This window comes from Uloborus diversus, chromosome 9 (genome assembly GCF_026930045.1).
Source record: "Uloborus diversus isolate 005 chromosome 9, Udiv.v.3.1, whole genome shotgun sequence".
In the NCBI taxonomy this organism is placed as follows: domain Eukaryota; kingdom Metazoa; phylum Arthropoda; class Arachnida; order Araneae; family Uloboridae; genus Uloborus; species Uloborus diversus.
The window spans coordinates 47,871,555-47,886,455 of record NC_072739.1 but is presented as its reverse complement, the minus strand read 5'-3'; the positions used below and the strand labels follow the sequence as shown (position 1 = coordinate 47,886,455).

The window sequence follows — 14,901 nt, the reverse complement described above, 5'->3', positions numbered from 1 at the left end:
CACCAATTCATCATAGCTGCAATCCATTACGATGGATATTTGTCAGAAATCAAAGCATCGAGGTCTATATTTACCATGTTCTTTATCGAACAAGGTAAAGCTGAAGATTTTATTGTACCTTGAATATAATTTCCAACTGAAAATGTGTACCAAAATAAAAGGGAATTTAATTATAGAACCTGATTTAAATATATTTAATATTGCATTTTAGCATCAAAGAAGTAGAATATGAAATAAATCATAAAAGAACTCAGACATCGGAATGATTGTGTTGAATCTGTGCAGTGATGAACTGATGATACGAAAATGCGATGATTGGTGTCAAAATTGGGAAAAAAAATGCGTCGCTCAGAAAGAGACAGGGATAATATATTTAAGACGGTGGTTGCTTAATAAAAGGCCAGTGAAAGTGAAAAATTTCTTAAAAGTTTAAATTATGAGCTTAAAGTTATAAACACGCATTGCTTTCAACTAGCGTTACGAATTTAATGCAATTCATTTTCATTATGTTAATAACAGCATGTTAAACTCCAAATGTCTCACTGAAAGAACCAAGGCATCGACAGCAGGCAATTTTCATAACGCAAAAACTGATTCAATAAGCGAGTTTATATCTATTAGGGTTTAAATTTTCAATACCGAAATCTAGACAGTAAACTGTTTATACAAGCCCAAAATATTTCAATGGGAGATCCCAGGGAGCGATAACAAGTTATTTTTTGAGAGCCTCAATTTTTCAATGGACAGCGACTGCAATTATTCATACAAGGACAAAATATTTCAATATCAGAACCTATAGACAGTGACAGTTAACTATTTTTGCAAAGCCAAAATGCCCAGATAGCGCTAACAACATACAGTATTTATCGAAGTACTAAGTTCACTTAGACAGCTGCAGTTAACTTATAAAAGACGAGCTGTTTCAAGCACAGACCTTAACAGAAAACTTTGTGCAAGGCCAAAATGATTCAATATGGGAATCCAGAGAGCGATAACAACATATTGGAAGAAATGTAGTTGTAGGCAACATATTTGAAGGTATACATCCTATTTTAATGTAAAAACCTGGTCAATGACAGAAAACAACTTTATTCAAACTGTTTCAGTAACAGAATATGAGCAGCAATAATAAGATTTAACAGCAGGCCCAAATACGTATTTCAATGGCAGATCCTAGAGAGTGACAGCAAAACTATTTATGCAAGAAGTTTCAGTTGCATAACATGGGTATGGTGAAAAATTGAAGTAATCGCACGGGGCTGACAAATTTTGGAGACTTATTTTGGGCTCCGAAGTTGACAATAAATCACCAAATGTCGCCAAGTTTAGCAACTCCATCACTTATTAATCTGTGATTACGTCATCTACCCAATAATAAATCAGAGGCGGCCTTTAGGCTGCCATATACACATACATACATATTATAGATAGATACGGTCGGATTTCTATAGTACAGATATTTTGCAGTTTACACATAGTTGTTCTAAAAATAGAATGGAAAGAATATCGTTTGATGAAATATCCGAAGTGTTTAAAATCGATAGGCAATTAAACCTCAAGCTAAAGAACTATTTATTTTATCAATTCAAAAGCAACCACTTGCATTTCTTTAGTAAACATCATAAGAACTTAATTTCAAAAAAATAAATTAGTCAACTCTCGGTAACTCGAAATCCCAAGGGACCGGTTAGCTCGAGTTATCAAAAGTTCCTTTTCCAGCCTTCTGAAGAATAATTTTTATTTTCTTTTTCAGGAATAGGGCATAATGGATTGACTATTACACTGATAGTTTGCTCAAAATTAATTATTAGTACTACGCAAAAATATCTTTACAGCGAATAAATTTTATTTTTTGGACTGCTTACATTTTTATTGATTCTTAAAACATCATTAAGTTTGTACGTCGTAGGCCCAATTTCTTTTCTCTTCATTACAGTTCGTATTTCTTTTTAAGGTCTTCTTGTTTTAAAAGCAGACTATCTGGGTTATTCAGAAAATAAAGGCAACTTTTTTCAATTTTGCCAAAATTTTATGTCTTTCAAATATTCAAAGATTACCCACGATAAAATTTTAGGTCGTCAGCTACGGCAACAAGTAGCCCAATCAGCTATTTCTCATCTAATTTTGCAACACTGTGTTCAAACCACTATTGTTTTATAAATTATCCCCCTCACGCAGGCTGATAAGTAAAGCAATGTATTAACAGAGGAAACCCCCCCCCCCTTTTTTTTCTTGATTTGGCTATATGTTTTTGCATAAAATGGAAACAAACTCAAAAAAACTTCGACTCAAAAAAAATACATTCAAGATACAGAGACAACTTTGTATTGAAAACACAAAATTATTTCGGAAAATTCGAGCTATAAGGCTTCGAGTTATTGAGAGTTGACTGAATCTATATCGAAGCAATACAATTTCATTATATGAAAAAAAAAAAACACCAAAAATTACGTTTACTTAAAAAGTTTTATATTATGTCCTTTGTTGCTTGAAATATAGATTTTTGAATCATTTTTTGGAGATTTTTAACTGAATAAAAAAAAGAACTTTGTTCTGCCAGAGGGGAAAAAAAGTTTCAATTTTTATGAATGATTCTGCTGGATTTCACTTAGACTGTATATATTTGAGGCTTTTCAGGTAGAAGGTGGAAAAAAACCTGTCTTTTCTTCGCTAGTCTCACAAGGAAAAAAAAAAGAAAACCATTTTTTTGTGATTCTAGATAAAAATACACCTGAAAGAAATTTCAAAGAAGTTCATCGTTCCGTTAAAGATATATGAAATCAAAGGTACTCACTTCTTTTGAAAACTTGAGACACAAAAAATACTTTTTTTTTCAGTCTTGTATTTGAGATGATTTGAAACATTTTTTTGGAATATTTTTAGTACACGATGTGTATAAGAAATTTAATACTGCATGTGTAAGTCAAATGCAATGTTTGCGGTATGGCATTGCTAGTAATGCATGAAAGTACAAATTGCATGCATTTAGACAAAGAAAAAAAAATACAATTTTTCTCAAAATATGTATCTTTGAATATAATACTACTTAGCTTTGATAAAAACGTATTCAATTCTAGCAAAAACTAACCTTCTGCTAAGAACAAAACACACAAGAAAAAAAAATTAATGAAGATAAACATGAAAAAAAAAAGGGGAAAAAAGAAAAAACTTAATTAATTACTAAAGAAATGAACAAAATAAATAATGAAAAATATTATCGGTAAGCATTAGAATGAGAAAAAGCAATATACTTAAAATAAAAATCTTTTAAATGAAATTTTATCAAATATTACGTGTTTTTTTTTGAAAAGTTGTCTTTAAAATTTCTCATGCAAAATGCGTTAAATTCGAAAGATTTTATTTAATGTAAAATATTTCATAGCAATAAACATTTTCAGTGTGCTATTTGAAAGTTTCTTCTTTTAAAGTACATTATTCCTCTTCTTAACATTTCTAAAATAATATTTTTTGCAAAAAATATTACAAATTACAGAAATATAGCTTTATGAGAACAGTACTTTTTGTTCGTCATTCTTTTCATTTACTCTTTTCACGTGTTTCACATGATTTAGAAAATTACATATATTTTCCATTTAAATTTTATTCCTAGCAGGCAATAAATTATACAGTTTGACATTAAGTTGGAAATTCTGGAAGCGCTTTGTTTACAGCTTGAATAAAAATACATAAACTAAAGGCATTTTCTCTACTTTAAACACTGGTAAGGAGGGGGGGAGGGCTTTTTTTCTTTTGAAATCTCCTGTTTAGAATTCTGGCATTCGTTTCTCACACTTTACGGGCAAACACTTTGTAAGGAAACATTTATTCTTTTTTATGGATGCAAATCTATTTTTTATAGACTGCATTTTGTATCTGAGTGCATTAAATATCCTAAATGCACCAAATTTTTGATTTTTTAAAGCAAAATTCTACTAAGAAAAAATGCATATTTCTTAAAAGATACTCTATAACCTCGTTTATCCGGCCCCCGTTTATCTGGATCTACGGTTTATCCGGATCAAATATAGGGAGTTTTAAAAAAGCTTTATATTTACATGCAATGGCAGCTGAACTATAAGTTCGCTAAACATTCGTTTTATTTCATTAAATGTACTGTTTCTGAATAGATCATGCAATAAATTTTTGGGTTCTAATAACGTCGTTTAATGACGTCGTGGAACGTCATTCCGACACTACTGCAGTTGAACTAGAACCCCTTCAAAGGACAGGCCGACCTATCCGACATTTTGGTTCCAGGACAACTTTAGATGCAACCTTGTTTCTAGTATTTATTAATACGTTATCACATTAGCTGGTTGCTATGTCGTAAAACAATGGATAAGTTGAGTAAAATGTCACTTAAGGTAAATCTAGAAAGATAACTTAGTTTGCAAATTCAACAAAACTGTTTTAGGAAATGTTTACTGTAATGAATATCATTTTTAAACCTTATTTGTTTTTAATTTGTATCAATTAATTCTTCTTCATTTACAGAATAAAATAATCAAACGTCAATCAAGCAACACAGCTAAAGCTTGGGCACCTTTTTTCTGCAACGAAGCTTTTGTATAAAAACTAATTTTGCCCCCTGACAGATTTGGAACCAAAATGTCGGTTAAGTCAGCTTTCTTATATAGTGGCCTTAAGTTGAACTATACAACAGCTGAAATAAACAATCCTATTGGACTACAAAGCATTGATTTTTGCTGTAATAACAGGTATGTCTGGTTTATATAAGAATTAGTTATGCTTTATATCCCTATTACCCGGATTATGCAGACTTTCGTTTATCCGGATTGCTTTAGATTTCAGTTGGTCCGGACAAAGAGGTTGTACTGTACATTATTTCGAAAAAAAGTAATAATTAAAACTGAAAAGAAAATATAATAAAAGGATAACAAAAACGCTTGTTTTCTCAACTTGTTCCACGATTTATTTCCAAACAATTTAATTGGTGAGGCAATGTTCATGTTTTCGTTAAAAAAACAATGGGTATTTTGCTTTGCTTTAATTCATTGTTTATATTTCTAAAATCACCGTGTAATTCTTTAAATGGCATTTAGAGACTGAAAGATTAATTTCATTGTTTTTGACTTCCAAAACAGAAAGAAAAAAAAAAGAAAGAAAGAAAGAGAAAACCACCCTTTGAGATCTTGAATGTGTTTTATGTTTTATAGCATCGAAAAAAACTACTTTATAACACTGAGAAGAAAAAAAAACGATTGAAGATTTAATTAACATATCATATGTGAAGAAATCAAATTTTCCCCATATTTATATAACGTAATATTGCATCCCAGCAGGGAAAGTGACGCAATTTAAAATTTGGAAAAAACGTGCCAGCTATTGATTTAAAATCTAAATTTAATGCTATTTCTCGCCACAAAACTCGCTAAGTTAGTTCACATAACTGGTGCGTGTTGACGTAAAAACTATATAATCAATAGTGTCACAATAAGCTTTTGTAGTAGTTATAGTAGTTTTTCGAACTTTAAATATGGGTTATTAATGTAGACAACAAAAAATAAGCAGGAAAAAAGCATTACAATTTTTTTGCGCGTATTGTAGAATTTGAGAGTGACTCGCTTAAAACTACTGCTGCGTAAAACCTAGATTTTCTCCAATGCTGTTTTATGGAGTTGTGTCACTTGCCTTGCCGGGGTGTAATATGTTTTGATGACCTGCCATCTTTGATCTCAATTTTAAAATATCGAAGACACTTGTATTCAACGAATATAATAAATATCATTTTTGTGTAAATACAAATAACTAAAGCAAATATTATTAACTTCTCTGAAGTTAAATATCTTTTTTGTGAAAATTGAGGCAGTGAGAAGCAAAGGGATGCAAGTGGACTATTTTAATTTTCAAGTAAAACGCGTTTAAAGATAACATCCTAGGTAGGCTTTCACTGATTTTTTTTCTAAATCATTCTGTATAGCAGCAACTACCAGGGCTACTAGTACCATCTCTTGCCCCAAGACAGAGGAGGGGTTCACCTACTATTTGTACTGGTTATCTACAAATTTTTAATTTTGCCACTTGCATCCCTTTGTTTCTCACTACCTCAATTGGACTTTAAACAATTTAAAAACTAATGGTAATATTTAATTAAGAAAGAATCACTTACTAGCGCCAGACTTTCGAAGTCGTTCACATCAAGGTATCCATTGTTATCAGTATCTGAAAGACAAATCACTTACTTAGAATAGAAAAGTTCAGTAAAAATTCCCAACTTCCCATGAAGAGAAAAATATGTATTAATCTCTTTTGTAGTCACAAATAAATAAATACGAGAGTTAATTTTATCAAGGTCCGATCGGTCGCGAAAGGAAAATTACAGTGAAAATGAAAACATATTTATTTGGAACCTTTATATGTATATAATGCAGCTACTTCCTTACATACTAACCATTCTAACTCAGACTTTTGTCTTAGTTTGCACTAACTTTCCTAACTCTTGCCGTGGAAGGCAGCCTTACAGCCTATTCTCTACGCTTTTCTGAACAAAATTTTCGTCCCTCGAGCCAGGTTTGAAGATTTCAATTTGTTGCTATCTTATCTATCAAGACCATTGGTTTACCAAGCATTTCTTCCTTAAATCAGTACTAAATTAGATTACAATAATAATAAAAAAAAGCAGAGTTCACACTCTCTTAAATCACAAGTCATCTTGTAAGAACTGCACCAGCAGTATACCAGAGTGATCAGTCTGCTTTCGAATAAATTCTTTGTTTTTAGCTAGTAGATATTTCATGCGATTGCAGATGGATTAGTTCTTAAAAAAGGCGGCGTAGTTTAAAAATGTACTAATCCTGCCTTTTTGTAACTAACTTGGTACTGATGCATACAGTGTGGTGTAGAGGTCAGATGTTGGTCTTTTACATCCAAAGACGCAGGTTCGAACCGGGCTTTAGCCGGTGGATTTCTAAGATGCAGAAAATCGACAACGCCCATGTGATATGATCATGCGGCATGTATACGATTTCGCAAGTACTCGTTTGGTTTGGAGTGCTCCGGGCAAAATTAAATCAGCAGCTCAGAGCAGTTTCACATCGAAGAGAGCCCAGATGTCTCCATCTTACGGGAAAACTGGGCGTCAAAGTGCTCGTGGTAAATCATTTGCTGATAGTGGTACCACGTGAAAGAATGGATGCTATATCGGGGGATCACACTAGGTTTGCAAAAGGTAAAGCACCAAATGTAGTCCCATTAGAAAAAAAAAAGAGAGAACTGATTTAAGGCAAGAAGGAGAGAAAGATTGGTTAATAAATATTGTTGATTGATATCACAAAATTATGCAGTCTCTGAAGAATGTTTAGATTATAACCTATATAAAATCACTAGTTCCATTTGGTTCAAAATTATTCAAACCTAACAACTAGTTGGAGACAAATTTTACGACCTTGGTACAGCCACACATTTTGGAGGGGTTTGTGCACCTATTTTGCAAAAAAGAAACTTCGTACTTCAGACAAATTACAAGAAATACACATTTTGAGACCACAATAAGGACATTTGGAACAAATGGGGGCTGAAATTTCTATGTAAAGAAACACTTTGAGGACATTATATATTGCAGGGTTTCCCAAAGTGAGTGTCGCGGCACCCTGGTGTACCATACGGAGAGGCGAGGGTTGCCACGAATTGTCCGTGATATTAATATATTCGCACATTAGAGATTGACTAGAGTGCCGTGAGAAGATGATAATTCTAAAACGGGTGCTGAGAATCGGAAAATTTTGCGAATCCATGGACTTCTGCGCACTGACGAATTAGCTCACAAAGCGTTGAAATACGCGCATGCAAATTTAAATGTAAAATTTTATCCCGACCTGATTCCCCTTTTAAAAGTGTATGAATAAATGAGAGTTCTGTCAATTTTGAATCTTAAATAACATTCAAGTTAGAGACTGAAATACTTCTCGGTGAACTATGGGTCTCAAGAGTCAATTGTGCATGCAACTTAGAGTCGGTAAACTGAAAATAGTGCGAATAACAAGATAATTAAAGGTTTACATGGTGTTAAATTCTTAGTTTAAACTAGGGCAGCAAATATTCATGCTTTCGTACTTGAAACGTAATTAAATGTGAGCAACTTACTCGTTGTTGAATGTTACAGACTTCTGGTTGAAACAATTATAGATTCTCCGGCTTGGAAGGAAGATAATTGCTTTCAGAACTTTGAAAAGTTATTAAATTTTAAACAGCACTTCCCATTTCTTGTTTTATAAACTGATAACAGATATTAATAAACTATGTAGTTAACATTTTAGATTTGTGCTCGAAACTAAGCTCCAACTGTGCATTTTTAATAATGCTTTAAGAAATCTAGTCTGCTTAGACTCATTACGACGGGATCTGATGTTCCTAAAATCTATTGTCTTTGTGATTAGTAAGTGGTGAGTTGCATCGTTTATTGATCGCTTGTGATTGGTAGATAGCGATCGAATACTTTATGTGACGAAATGTCCACAGCTTCTTAGATACGGTGAGTGTGAATGATAATTGTTTAAATCGCATCTAACTTAAGAATTTCTTTAGTTAGATAAGATTAAAAAAATAAATAAATAAATGAATTCACTTGGAATGTTTTTTTATTTTTATTTTGTCTAATTTAAAATAAATAGAACTTGTAAGCATTTTTAAGGATTAATTTTTTTTTCAACTATCTTTTTAAAATATTGTACAACTGCGAACATTTATTTCTTACAGCAGGGGTAATTTAATTTTTGAGATGATTATTTCATGGATTATTTAATAACTCTTAAAATTGTGCAATTTATTAATGCTCAGTTTTACATGATATTTAGTACAGATAGAATGGAAGGGTCCGAAATTAATGCAAAAATTATATTGTCTGAAACTTTGTTTCAATCTTATCAATTTTGTGGAAACTTGAATGTGTCAGAAACGAGTCCTATATTTTAGAAGCACGAAGAAAAAAAAACTATAGAACATAGAAGCCACATAGAAGGAAGAACGGTTTAATCTTCTTTACTAATAATAAAGCTGAAAGTCTGGATCTCTGAGACGCTCATAGCGCGAAAGACCGTTCGACCGAATTTCATGAAATTTGGCACAAAATTAGTTTGTAGCATAAGGGCACCTCAAAGCGATTTTTCGATAAAAAAAAATTTTTGAAAAAAAAAAAAAATAAATAAATAAATAAAATAGATCCGACATCAAAATTGCTCTAAAAAGTGTTCTTTAAACTCCATCGATAACACTTTTAAACATAATTTTTGAAGTTGGCGCAAAAACAAATAGTAAAATCCAGTGTAACCATGCTTCGTTCATAATTTTTCAGAAAATCATCCAAAGTTAAGAACGAAACATTTACATCGTTACTAAAATATGCTGTTATCAATGCATAATATATGTGGCAGTGAAGAAACTGGGCCTGGTTAAAAATGTATAGTTGTAGTTGAGTTATGGCTGTGAATGATTTTATCAATCGTTTTTGCGCCAACTTCAAAAATTATGTTGAAAAGTATTATCGATGGTGTTTAAAGAATAAAATTATTTTTCCCTTTTTAGAGCAATTTCGAAGTCGGTTCTATTTTTTTTTGTCAACATTTTTTAGTTTTATTCTTTTTAGTTGTAAATGTATTTCATCAACAGTAAGAAGTTACCATCCAAAACTTCACCTTATTTTTTTCATAAAAATGCTCCACAAAAAAAAAAAAAAAAAAAAAAAAAAATCATGCATACGGTATGAACCGCTTCGTTTTTGAAGTCGGTTTAAAATTGGATTTTGTCCTTTTTCTATTCAAATTTTAAGAACATTTTACCGAGCATCATAATGGTAATGATGGACGAGTAAATTACCATAACATGGACGAGCAAATTTCCATAACGTGGATGAGTAAATTACCATAACATGGGCGAGCAAAAGAACAGCAAATTGGCGAGAAGTTCATCATCCATTATTTGTAAATATACAGGCGAACCAAATGACCTTTTAATTTTCTACTACGGGCAAAGCCGTGCGGGTACCACTAGTAAGTAAATAAGTAAATAAACAATGTTTCAAAACCTGTTTGCAATAATAAATTTTCACAATTTTAACTTGTCAGAAAAAGATCAACTTTTCTAAAATAAGCCCTCAGAAGAAATATATTTTAAAATTTGATATCGAATGACGTTTTTGTTTTACTACAGAATAGAGGAATGTAAGTCATTATTCAGGGTCTATGGAGGAAACACCTCTAAAAGTTTCTGTCATAATTTCTGGGAAACTTCCACAATTTTTTTTAGTTCTTCAGAGATGTTCAGGGCTGTTCAAGCTTTACAAACGTGACCATACGTCCGGATTTTATAAAATCCGTTTTTGTCTGAAATTTCGGGCAATTATCTCGAAAAACAGTAGTGCTAATGATGCAACTGAGAAAGTATTTAGTAATTACGAACAGATTTTTGAACTTATTATGAAACACAGCTTGAAGTGAAAGTGAAGATTATACAAATCAGCAAAATTAATTGAAACGAAAATTTCTGTTTTTTTAAAAACCGAAATAGGAAATGAAATTTATAAAAATATTCATGCTTGAGACACGTATAAAGTCTACTTCACCAAAAGAATTCTGAAGGGCTATAAATTTATGAGTTTGCTTAAAAAGGAGTGAATTAAAAAAATAATAATAATTTTTATTCATTAAAAATAGATGCAAATATATGATGATATGACTTAATAAGACATTGTAATAATAAAAAAACATTTGTATTCAAAATATAAAAAAAAGTTCTGAAATTCGAACTGCAAAATCTGGTCTTCTCAATTTCACTGACTTCTGCTTTTCCTGAAGATGATCCCATACCCAAAAATCTATCTATCGGTGACAAATTGCGCAGTATTTGCAGTCAATACACATCACTATATCACGTTAGCCAATAATCCGTAATGTTCAAGAGGAAGAAACGAAATGGCAGTGGGGTTGTGTATGCTGATTGGATATTTACGTCTCATTTACCTCCAGTGTGGTTAGAGTTGAGATGATTAGTAACGTGAGTTGTTTCCTCGGGTTCAGATATAGACCATGCAACATCGTTTCGCAAATGTGGGGCTCATACTACCTGTCTCTATAACGAGCAAATAAAAATGCGTAACTCTTTGGCATTAGCGTTTTATTTCATTCCCAAAAATAATATGCTTCCTAATTTATGTCAAGCTCACGGGTCTTCTGAAACGGATATGATAAATATGACTGCGTGGATAATTTTCATTTTGAGCTCAAATGCAACTGGTTTTGCAACATAAAGTGTTTTATGTAAAAGTATTTATATCTCGTGTTGAGGTAAAGTCATCAAAAGTGGTATGCAACATTGTTTCGTACAAATAGAACTCGTATTTCTTGTTTCATATCCAAGCACCTCATTAAGATCTTATATCTTCTCTTTTATTTGTACAGTACTCTTTATTTCTTCTGTTTCACTTTTCAGGGTCCAAGTTCTTAATTTACTTCTTAACTTTATCAGGGGGTCAAAATGTCATAACTGAAATTTGCTGGTTCTTCACTTTATTAGAGCTTGACTTTTGTAGATCACTCACATTATGATAATTCACTCTTCACTTTTATTAGGGAATCATAATATCATAACTGCAATTCGCTGTTTCTTCACTTCATTAGAGTTTCACTTTTAGAGCGCACTCTCTTTATGCTAATTCACTCCTCAACTTTACCTGGAAATCAGAGAATACCATAAATACAACTCGCTATTTCTTCACTTTTTAGAGCTTCACTTTTAGCGGCTCACTCAGTTTGTGCTAATTTACTCCTCAACTTTATAGGGAGTCAAAACAAAGACCTTGGTCAAAATAGAGAAATGGACGAATTTGAAAAACCCCAAAACACAAAAACAATGAATTTGGTGCAAGGGTATCAGATTTTAAAAGAATAAAATGAAATGCAAATGAATGTATTCGACAGATTCTTTATATATTTCTTACCTAAAGGCTGTTAAAATTTTAAAGAACTAGGTCCATGCTGATATACACAGTGACACAGTGAATTTTATCCCGTCCAACTTTAAACATTACATGATCTTTACACACTTCATCCAAAATAAAATCCGCAAAATACTGTATTTTATAACAGTTTTGACAAGAATAACATAAAGCAACTCACCATACATATGCCTTACAACGAATCGTACTCTGTTGTCCCATTTATAAGGATCCATTATTTGTTAAAACTAGAAAATAAAAATAATGCTATAAAAATCTTGCTGTAAAATGTTCAAATAATACATATAACGTTTAAAAATTTATAAACATATATGATATATTAAAAAGGTATATATAAAAATTTAAAACATTTCTGAATGTATAGAATTATAACGAAGATTTTTTCTTTAAGTATTAAACTAGTCTACAGCTCTGTATATGAGCAATTTCCTGGATATAAGTATTTTTGTGTTGATGCACAGAAGTTGCACAGAAACAAGTGCAATTATTTTTCTCCAGTTTTTGACGTTAGAACGTTGACCACAACATTATTTACTTCAAATTCTGTTATCATAGTCAAACTATAAATCGTGATACAGAAACATTCAACGAAACAACTGACAGCTTCTGAATTTCGTATTCACTGCACAATAAAGAAATTTTAACCATCTTATTATAAGAATATTTTCCCTATTTTTTTTTCAACATAATGTAGTAAATATCTCAAAACTAAAACCTTTTCTCAAAAATTATTTAAGATATCCCTCAAAGACCTGGTACAAAAAGTACGATCAAAATCCACGAAGTAAATGATATTTAAAAATTATTCCAATCGGCAAGAAAGGGGGAACTTTCTAAGAATAGAAAGCAGTTGTTAGGTAATGAAAACTCACAATTGTCGAAGAGAAAAAGTGTCCATTACCTTAGAAACATGCGCAGACGCTGTGACATGATATAGTGGTAATGTCCTCTTAATGGAACATCATGACTACGGATCTTTCCTTCCCAATGCATAGAAAATTGATGTTGTTTAGCACAGATTACCAGAATCGTCGCTTATTTATTAAAATCACTTAGGTTACCAATTTATTCTTCGCACGTTTGCGATGGTGCGGAAATTGATTTTACTGCTTCGTTTATTGTATTTGTTTCGGCGGAGTTTTTGGACCTTAGAAAGCTTTTTAGCGGAATTAAATCTTCCGATGCTGTTATCAATGACTCGTTGGCTTTTAACCGTGCATGTTTATAAAGAAACATCTGCACTAATGTGTATGAATACTGATGAAATGTAAGGAAATAGAGTTTAACTTGTATTTTTCATATCTTCTATACAAATCAAATTTCATTAAATGTGATATGAAGAAATAAAATATGAATAATTTTCGGAAGACATAAACTGTTCCTTCCAGTAGGTTTTTAGTTGATGACAAAAGCAACTCCATGTACTGTCAAAGGGCGTGTCTCTGTATTGAAAATCTTGAACTATAAAGACATTTTATTTATTTTCTTTTACCAGTCAACTTTAACTTAAAAGTAAAAGAAAAAAAAATGCACGAGAGAAAGCTTAAATTATCCCCAAAAATATCGCTACGAAAAAAGTCAAAAATAAATTACATAATGAAAGAAATATTGAAAAATTAAAAATTGGAGAGTAGGGAAAGCATGCACAGAAAAGTTTTTTTTTTTTTTGATTTAGCAATTTTAGAGTATTTTTCAGCAATTCATTTTTTTAAAATACTAACCACAAAACGAAAAATTATATTTTGGCACCGAAAAATTGAAACAATTGAGCAGATCCTGAATATATTCAAATTTTTTGGTTTCAAGAAATAGAAAAGAAGTTATTAATAACAATCGAAATACCATATCTTGTAAACTTGCGACTGAATCAAAACGAAATGAATTCAAAGCGCAAATGTTTTTACCAGGACTGCGGAGTGGGAAAATGACCAACCCCCGACTCCGACTCCAATACCTTCGATTTCGACTCCTGTGCCTCATAATCAGTCCGACTATGCAGCTTTGGTAGAAAGAAATTCAGACTCGGAGGGAAATGACCGCTTCCGACTCCTTGAATTTTAAAGCCTTCGACTCCTGACTCTGACTCCTACTCTCCAAAATCAGTCCGACTCCAAGTTCACGACTTCATTCCCTGCACGCAACTCGACAGCCTTGGCAGAAACACAGACTCGGAGAAAAAAACTGAGTGACTCCGACTGTTTGAATTTTAAAACTATCGACTCTCGACTCCTATACCACGAAACCAGTTCAATTTCCATTTCACGACTCTGACTCCGATGATCTGGTTTCTGCTTTTAAATAATGATTGTTGAGATAATTTGTTTTTATTTTAATTTTCTACTTTTATTTATTTATTTTTTAGTTTTGGCAACGGGAAGTAAAAGCAAATTCAGAATTTTTTTCAACAAAAAGGAAAAGCTGTGCCAGCGATTTTTTTTCTGATGAAAACTATTTATTGAAGAGAACATTTTATTATTTATTTAATTTTTTCTAAAGTATACTTATTAATTTTTAAGTATATTTTTTGTTTCGCTTTTGGCGAAAATGAAAAAAGAAACTCCAATGCGCTTTTTTTCTTCTCTTTTTTTTTAAGTCTGAAGAGCTACAGTCGAATTTTTGTGATAAAATGTTCTCGTTTTCATTTTGACAAGCTTTTTATTTTTAATTCTCTCTTTTTTTCTTTTTTGAAATCGATTAGAATTTTTTTATTGGAGAAAATATATAAGCCGCATTGTTGAAAAGGTGCCTTTACTTCTTTTTTTTTTTGCGTATTTTCCCTTCAGATGAGAGAGACTTATTTTGTTTTTAGAAATGGGCTTAAAATGCTAAAGGGTATGTTTGACATAATATACAGTCTTAGCTAATTAAGAGAATATTGATGAGATGCTTGAATTTAGAGGCTGATATACGGGAAAATAGGCTCGTTTAGTTTT

General features: G+C 31.7%; 1 protein-coding gene across 1 annotated transcript in view; it reads right to left on the bottom strand.

The window, feature by feature from the left end:
- LOC129229271 (sarcoplasmic calcium-binding protein 1-like) overlaps positions 1-14,901 on the bottom strand; it is a 93,060-nt gene that overhangs the window by 23,901 nt on the left and 54,258 nt on the right. Inside the window, exons 2-3 of the mRNA XM_054863544.1 lie at positions 12,129-12,195; positions 6,131-6,183 (exon numbers count right to left, since the gene is read on the bottom strand). Coding sequence (XP_054719519.1) covers positions 6,131-6,183; positions 12,129-12,183 — 108 coding nt within the window. The 5' untranslated portion in view covers positions 12,184-12,195. The remainder of the gene's footprint in view (positions 1-6,130; positions 6,184-12,128; positions 12,196-14,901) is intronic.